This window comes from Stenella coeruleoalba, assembly GCF_951394435.1.
Source record: "Stenella coeruleoalba genome assembly, chromosome: 8".
NCBI classification, from domain to species: domain Eukaryota; kingdom Metazoa; phylum Chordata; class Mammalia; order Artiodactyla; family Delphinidae; genus Stenella; species Stenella coeruleoalba.
Genome location: NC_137154.1, coordinates 44857986 through 44867370, shown reverse-complemented (window position 1 = coordinate 44867370; position 9385 = coordinate 44857986). Strand labels below are relative to the sequence as shown.

General features: G+C 34.8%; 1 protein-coding gene across 1 annotated transcript in view; it reads right to left on the bottom strand.

Moving 5' to 3' along the window:
- Positions 1 to 4889: 4889 nt before the first annotated feature.
- RNF141 (ring finger protein 141) overlaps positions 4890 to 9385 on the bottom strand; it is a 48754-nt gene continuing 44258 nt past the window's right edge. Inside the window, exon 6 of the mRNA XM_079930805.1 lies at positions 4890 to 8341. Within this exon, the coding sequence (XP_079786931.1) occupies positions 8191 to 8341 (151 nt within the window). The 3' untranslated portion in view covers positions 4890 to 8190. The remainder of the gene's footprint in view (positions 8342 to 9385) is intronic.

The window sequence follows — 9385 nt, the reverse complement described above, 5'->3', positions numbered from 1 at the left end:
TGGGACAACACTAAATGCACCAACATTCGAAGTATAGGGGTCCCAGAAGAAGAAGAGAGAAAGAAAGGGTCTGAGAAAATATTTGAAGAGATTATAGTGGAAAACTTCCCTAACATGGGAAAGGAAATAGTCACCCAAGTCCAGGAAGTGCAGAGAGTCCCATACAGGATAAACCCTAGGAAAAACAGACCAAGACACATATTAATCAAACTAACAAAAATTCATGAAAAAATATTAAGAGCAGTAAGGGAAAAACAAAAAATAACATACAAAGGAATCCCCATAAGGTTATCAGCTGATTTTTCAGCAGAAACTGCAGGCCAGAAGGGAGTGGAAAGATATGCTTAAAGTGATGAAAGAGAAACACCTACAACCAAGATTAATCTACCCAGCAAGAATCTCATTCAGATTCGATGGAGAAATCAAAAGCTTTTTCAGACAAGCAAAACCTAAGAGAATTCAGCACCACCAAACCAGCTTTACAACAAATGCTAAAGGAACTTCTCCTGGTGGGAAACACAAGAGAAGAAAAAGACCCACAAAAACAAACCCAAAACAATTAAAATGGTAATAGGAATATACATCTTGATAATAACCTTGAATGCAAATGGATTAAATGCCCCAATCAAAAGACACAGACTGGCTGAATGGATACAAAAACAAGACCCATATATATGCTGTCTACAAGAGACCCACTTCAGACCTAGGGATACATACAGACTGAAAGTGAAGGGATGGAAAAAGATATTCCATGCAAATGGAAATCAAAAGAAAGCTGGAGTAGCAATACTCATATCAGATAAAATAGACTTTAAAATAGACTGTTACAAGAGATAAGGGACACTACATAATGATCAAGGGATCAATCCAAGAAAAAAAATATAACAATTATAAATATGCACCCAACAGAGGAGTACCTCAATACATAAGGCAAATGCTAAAACAACCATAAAAGGGGAAACGGACAGTAACACAGTAACAGTAGGGGACTTTTAACACCCCACTTACACCAATGGACAGATCATCCAAACAAAATAAATAAGGAAACACAAGCTTTAAATGACACAATAGACCAGACAGATTTAATTGATATTTATAGAACATTCCACCTGCAAGTGGCAGAATACACTTTCTACTCAAGTGCACATGGAACATTCTCCAGGGTAGATCACACCTTGGGCCACAAATCAAGCCTCGGAAAATTTAAGAAAATTGAAATTGTATCCAGCATCTTTTCTGACTACAATGGGATGAGATTGGAAATCAATTACAGGAAAAAAACTAAAAAACACAAATACATGGATGCTAAACAGTGCACTACTAAATCACCAAGAGATCACTGAAGAAATCAAAGAAGAAATTAAAAAATACATAGAAACAGATGATAATTAAAACACTATGACCCAAAAATTATGGGATGCAGCAAAAGCGTTCTAAGAGGGAAGCTTATAGCAATTCAATCTCACCTCAAGAGACAAGAAAAATCTCAAACAATCTAACCTTACACCTAAAGCAACTAAAGAACAAAGAAAACCCAAAGTCAGTAGAAGGAAAGAAATAATAAAGATCAGAGCAGAAATAAATGAAATAGAAATAAAACAATAGCAAAGACCAATAAAACTAAAAGTTGGTTCTTTGAGAAGATAAAATGGATAAACCTTTAGCCAGACTCATCAAGAAAAAGAGAGGATGCAAATCAGTAAAATCAGAAATAGGGGAAATCACAACTGACACTGTAGAAATACAAAGGATTATAAGAGACTACTGCAAACAACTATGTGCCAATAAAATGGACAACCTCAAAGAAATGGACAAATTCTTGGAAAGGTACAATTTTCCAAGACTGAACCAGGAAGAATTACAGAATATAAACAGACCTATCACAAGTAATGAAATTGAAACTGTAATTAAAAATCTTCCAAAAAATGTCTAGGATCAGATGGCTTCACAGGTGAATTCTAGCAAACATTTAGAGAAGAGCTAACACTGACCCTTCTCAAACTCTTCCAAAAAATTGCAGAGGGAAGAACACTCCCAAATTTGTTCTACAAAGCCACCATCACCCTGATACCAAAACCAGACAAAGATACAACAAAAAAAGAAAATTACAGACCAATATCACTGATGAACACAGATGCAAAAATCCTCAACAAAATACTAGCAAACAGAATCCAACAACACATTGAAAGGATCATACACCATGATCAAGTGGGACTTATCCCAGGGATGCAAGGATTCTTCACTATACACAAATCAATCAATGTGATACACCACATTAACAAATTAAGTAATAAAAACCATATGATCATCTCAATAGGTGCAGAAAAAGCTTTTGACAAAATTCCACACACATTTATAAAAACTCTCCAGAAAATGAGCATAGAGGGAACCTACCTCAACATAGTAAAGGCCATATATGACAAACCCACAGCAAGCGTCATACTGAATGATGAAAAACTGAAAGCATTTCCACTAAGATCAGAAATAAGGATGTCCACTCCTGCCACTCTTACTCAACATAATTTTGGAAGTCCTAGCCACAGCAATCAGAGAAGAAAAAGAAAAGAAATACAAATTGGAAAAGAAGAAGTAAAACTGTCACTGTTTGCAGATGACATGATACTATACATAGAAAATCCTAAAGATGCCACCAGAAAACTACTTAAACTAGTCACTGAATTTGGTAAGGTCGCAGGATACAAAATTAATGCACAGAAATCTCTGGCATTCCTATACAGTAACAACGAAAAATCAGAGAAATCAAGGAAACAATCCCATTTACCACTGCAACAAAAAGAATAAAATACCTAGGAATAAACCTGCCTAAGGAGGCAAAAGACTTGTACTCAGAAAACTATAGAACACTGATGAAAGAAATCAAAGATGACATAAACAGATGGAGAAATATACCATGTTCTTGGATTGGAAGAATCAATATTGTGAAAATGACTATACTACCAAAGCAATCTACAGACTCGATGCAATTCCTATCAAACTACCAATGGCATTCTTCACAGAATTAGAACAAAAAATTTTACAATTTGTATGGAAACACAAAAGACCCCGAATAGCCAAAGCACTCTTCCAAAAGAAAAACAGAGCTGGATGAATCAGGTACCCGACTTCAGACTATACTACAAAGCTACAGTAATGAAGACAGTATGGTATTGGCACAAAAACAGAAATATAGATCAATGAACAGGATAGAAAGCCCAGAGATAAACCCATGCACATATGGTCACCTAATCTATGACAAAGGAGGAAAGAACATATAATGGAGAAAAGACAGCCTCTTCAATAAGTGGTGCTGGGAAAACTGGACAGCTACATGTAAAAGAATGAAATTAGAACATTCCCTAACACCACAGCCAAAAATAAACTCAAAATGGATTAAAGACCTAAATGTAAGACCAGACACTATAAAACTCTTAGAGGAAAACACAGGAAAATCACTCTTTGACATAAACCACAGCAAGATCTTTTTTGACCTACCCCTAGAGTAATGAAAATAAAAACAAAAATAAACAAATGGGTCCTAATGAAACTTAAAAACTTTTGCACAGCGAAGGAAACCATAAAGACAACAACACTCAGAATGGGAGAAAATATTTGCCAATGAAGCAACAGACAAAGGATTAATCTCCAAAATATACAAACAGCTCATGGATCTCAATATCAAAAAAACAACCCAATTTAAAAATGTGCAAAAGACCTAAATTTTACCAAAGAAGACATACAGATGGCCAAGAGGCACATGAAAAGATGCTCAACATCACTAATTATTGGAGAAATGCAAATCAAAACTACAATGAGGTATCACCTCACACCAGTGAGAATGGCCATCGTCAAAAAATCTACAAACAATAAATGCTGGAGAGGGTGTAGAGAAAAGCGAACCCATTTGCACTGTTGGTGGGAATGTAAATTGATACAGCCACTATGGAGAACAGTATGGAGGTTCCTTAAAAAACTACAAATAGAACTACCATATGACCCAGCAATCCCACTACTGGGCATATACCCTGAGAAAACCATAATTCAAAAGGACACATGTATCCCAATGTTCATTGCAGCACGCTTTACAATAGGACACGGAAACAACCTAAATGTCCAACGATAGATGAATGGATAAAGAAGATGTGGTATGTATATACAATGGAATATTAGTCATAAAAAGGAATGAAAGTGGGTCATTTGTAGAGATGTGGATGGACCTAGAGTCTATCATACAGAGTGAAGTAAGCCAAAAAGAGAAAAACAAATATCGTATATTAACGCATATATGTGGAATCTAGAAAAATGGTACAGATGAAGTTATTTGTAGGATAGGAATAGAGACACAGACATAGAGAACAGACTTGTGGACATGGAGGGGACAGGGAGCATGGGACGAATAGGGAGATTAGGTTTGATATAAATACACTACTGTGTGTAAAATAGATAGTGGGAACCTGCTGTATAGCACAGGGAGCTCAGCTTGGTGCTCGGTGATCTAGATTGGGGGGGGCGGGGGGGAGGGCAAAGGTGGGGAGGGAGGTCCAAGAGGGAGTGGATATTGGTATAAATATTGCTGATTTACTTCACTGTAGAGCAGAGACTAACACAACATTGTAAAGCAATTTTGCTCCAATAAAAAAATTAAAAAGAATTAAAATCTCAAAAAAAAGTATAACTGCAATAAAAGGAACACTCATCAGACACAGTTCCTTGAAAATTTTTATACCTTCAACCTCTAAAGGAATATGTGATTAGAAAGAGGATGCCAAAGAATTAAGACTATAAACAGCTGCAAGATTATCAAAATATATCTGAGGGGACGTTTATGTCTTTGATACCAAAATGTGTACTTCTCCATGACAATATACATTAATTATTAACTGCTACTCCTTCTTATAAATGGCTTTCCACTTCTCAGCACTAAGATTCTAGCCTGCTTCTCTAATTACATTCTTTTATCTTAGAAATGATCTTATAAGGTAAACATCAAAACCACCATAAAGTATTTTATCGATTATTTTTACTATTCAGTAGGGTAACAAAAGACCATGAAAACAAATGAAAGTCTGTTGCTAACTCTTTATATTATATTGTCATTGTGTTGCCCATTTTAAATGTGGGTGAACAGCTGATTTCCCTAATCTCCAAGTAGTTTTCTTATTCCTAGACAGACAAAGTAAGCTGGACTTACTTAATGAAGAAAAAAACAGTGAAAAGTGCAAATTCTTTGGACTACCTTTTAATGAATCCAACTTTCCAGTGATAAAAATCACTGAACCAAAATATATTTTCAAGCAGCCTTATTACCCATACATATATTAGGTATAAGGAAATTGAGTCTAATTTGAAATGAGTTTTAAAACATAGCACAAAAACATTACAATCCCCCAGAGCACAATACAAAATAGTCCTCTAAGGAATATAAACACAGTATATAAGAATGTGAAACTACATGATAAGAAAAAAAAATCTCTTCAATTAGCTAAAATTTACTTGCTAAAGATTATTTATTGCACAATATGTCAGTTTGCCCTAAGAATAAAACAGATACTATTATTTTCAACGTCTAAATTCAGTACATAGTCAAATCCACTTTCTCAAACTAAAGTTCTACAGTATTATGAGTAAACCCTTTGTTATTGGGTTAAGATAGGGAAACTTTATAACTTATAAAACAAATTTCTTAAGAGATCATGAAACCACTTCATAAATCCTAGAAGGCACACATATTTCCTATCATAGTAAGTGCGTTTAAGTACTTCATATTTAAAAAAGACAAGCTGTACAGAATACAAAAAGTATACATTTCATCCATTAAACAAATTTATAACTTCTATGATTAGCTATTACAGTAGAACCTACCTAACATTCACATCTGAAGAATTATCACCCAGTTTAATGGAGTGAGCAAAAAACTGTGCTCCTTTATTTGATAAGGCTAGTAAAAACGTTTAATTTCACAGTAGATCAGTTAGTGTCTTGGAGCTCATATTGGAAAATAAATAAAAGGTTTGGGCAATATCAAGTCACTGGGCTCACTGTTAAATAATTCCTTGAAAGGTGAAGGATTCTGGGGGATAAAATCATTGGCTATACCTGGAAAGATCTAAAAATCAGTAAAGCCACTTTGTTCATTTTCAGAAACATTCTTAAATTGGGCAATCTGAATGAGACTCAGAAAATCTAATCCATAAAGACAATTTAAAATCTTAGAGCTGGAAAACACCTCAGAGGATTCTCTGTCTCAAGGTTTTCAAAATAGGTTCCATGGAGTACTAAGAATCCATGGAGGAGATTCAGAGTTCTGGATTTTGACTTGAATTATTTAATTCTTTCTTTTGAAAAAAAATTTTAAAAACAAGTCCCATCATACAACTGTATTACTCATCAGATTCCAATATACTGGTAATCACCAGTGCATTAATACATGTTTTCATTGGTTGACTTCATAAATATTTAGTTATTATGGTATATAAAGTTTATATAAGGAAATTTATAATGATAAAATGACATTTAGTGGGGTAGGGTGTGTGTTCATGCATGTGCAGCACGTGTGTGTAAGGGTTCTGAGTAAGATTTTTACTTGAAAAAAAAGTTCTATTGCTGAAATAAAGTGTGAAAACCACAGATAAAGTCTGTTTCTAAAGTAAGAACCTACAAACCAGAGGAAGGGGCTTTCTCTAGGTCACACAGCCATCAAGTACACTGCCAGGTTGATATGCTACAGCCCCCAGTACTCTACTTGCATAAGCGTCCATAGCAAGTGTTTAGCTATTTGGTACTGAGCTGCCCCCATCATGAATGTCAACCAATTAGTTATCACTATTTTTGGGGTAAAATCAAGCTACCTTTTGTCAGACATTTTTCCTAAAAATGAATTACTTAATTTGCATGCCTATTAAAGTCCCTAGTATCCAAAAATTCTGCTGTCAATAAGCAGCAACTTAAATTGTATACTTTGGTACTCTGGAAAATAGTAACATTTGCAATTTACCAATAATAAATCAGAAAAGTTACATGGAATGTTAAAATACTTTTTAAAGACATCAGGCCCTAGTTTATTATATGCTGAAATGTTAGTGTTTGCATAAAATAAAAAATTTTACTTTATAAGCAAAATTTTAAAAAAATGGTTCAAATGCCACTGAACATAACTATACTCTTTCAGGGTATTTCAAATAAAATGCAGTGAAACAGTAAGTCAAATTAATCTCCTAACTTTCAGAGGTGTTTTATGTACGTATGGTTAAAAGGCTACACCCTATTTTCTTCTCTCTTAATCTAAGAAATTTGAAGACTTTGGGACCTCAGAAAGATGCCTTCAAATTAAGAAAATAAAAGCACCATAAACCAATATTGAATGATTTATCATAATTTGGACATAAAATTTAGGGTCTGTGATGAAGAAAAATTTCCATCTGAAACGGCAAGATACATACGTATTATCAAAAGCTATTTAGAACAGTTTCCCAGCTGTGGGAAAGCATTTCCAGAATAGCCAAGAAGATTCTCCAGCAGAAATCCATTTACAAGGCAAAGTCCTGCCCAAGTTTATAGTCCTAATCCAAATTATACAGCATGGGGGAGGGGGGAGAAGACTTTTAAGTGAAAAGCATGTAGTTCCAAAACACTTAAAGTTATGAAATAATTGCGGATTATTTCAAGTAAAAACTATAAAAGGAGCAATAGCTAACCACAAGGGGGCATACATACTCCTTAGATTCCAGCAGTAAGACTAATTTAAGTAGTAACATGCACTTTGATGTATTCTACATTTTCAGTCATTTAAGATTTTCTCTCAGATGGCTACAGCTTTTTAACATTCAAGGTTTATTTTAAACCTAACTAAATAGATTCCAGAATACTCTTGTCCTGAAAAATAATAGTATTTCAGAAGCCCCTGGAAATGTTGCTGTTACCTCAGCAAAGGAGTCAAGAGCTATTAGTCCTAATATATATTAGAACAGATAAACAATAGGAAAATATGGTCTAAAACAGTAGCAAGTTTTAGTTTACCATAAATGGAAGACATGGAAAGTTTATCAAAGGAAATGGACAAATTGTCAGAATAGTGAAAATAAGAGGGTGGGGAAAATTGACTTCTCTGTGTCTGTCCTACAACATCCCTGCATTCTTCCGCCATGACCAAAGTGTTTGTAGCCCACATTAGCAACAGAACACTTCACCCCAAGGTCATGGCCTATGGGGCTGGCCTGCCTCATCAGCCATGTTAAGAATATAGTTAGCCATATCATCTTCAGTGGGTGCATCTGACACCACCCAAGATTCATTTGCTCCAGTCATCTGTAGGCGGCAAATCGGGCAATTCCTGTGTCGATCACTCCTATTAGAGAAGTCAAATAACAGTTTGTTTTCTTTTTCTGTTTAAAAAATGGATTTGGAACAATACAAGTACATTTATTTTTAAAGTAAACAGCATAAAAGTATATAGTGAAAAATATATCTCTTCCTCCTATCCCAGTCTTTAATTATTATCCCCAGAGGCAACCACTGTTACCAGTTTCTTATACATTCTTCTAGAGATAGACCAGGCATGACCAAGCTTGTGTGTATCTATACATCACTGCTCTTTTTACAAGTATCAGCACCTGTTAGAGCTGTCTATTCAAAATAAACATACACTGTTTGGATAGGCCATACTTCATTTAACTTATCTCCCATAGAAGGACATTTAGGTTTTCTCCTATCTTTTGCTGCTATAAACAATGGAATGGAAGCATTCAAGGTTTAAAATAATAAATGAACTTTACATGCAGAATAATTTTGGGGGGAGGAAAGAGCTTATATATAATCACTTAAATCAGATTATGTTTTCCAAAGGGATTTTTTTGTCTTGTCAAACATTATTTTGGAAATTTCAAAAATAACATATTTGAGCCAGAAACATGTCATAGAGGGAAAATATTTTTCTCTTCATCTCTCAGTGAAGTCTGAGACCAAAGTAATTAAATTATATCAATTGCTCCTTGGCTTCTGTGCAAAAATTTAGAAATCTGTTCCAAAAACTCAATGTGAAAGTAGAGCTGGCATATATAATTCAGATTCATTTCTGGTTCCTCAGAGATATTTTTCAAGATAATTGTGTGCTTTTCTGTGCACAAAGTTACAATTTTAAAACAGTCAGTTTCTGGCCAATAGGGAACAGATTTATCTTCCCACTTGAAACAACTAAAACACTGGACAAAATACATGAAATAATGGTTTTCAACACTAAGCATAAGATGACAAAAGATTATAACCCTGGAGAGATAGGAAGCAAAAGAAGGTGAGCCCTATAATTGCCCAGCTTACTGCCCTTGAGAGTTTCCAGGCTACAGAGCAAGCAGGGGAGACTGAGATGGAGCCCGGTAGACTCCCTGAGTTGACA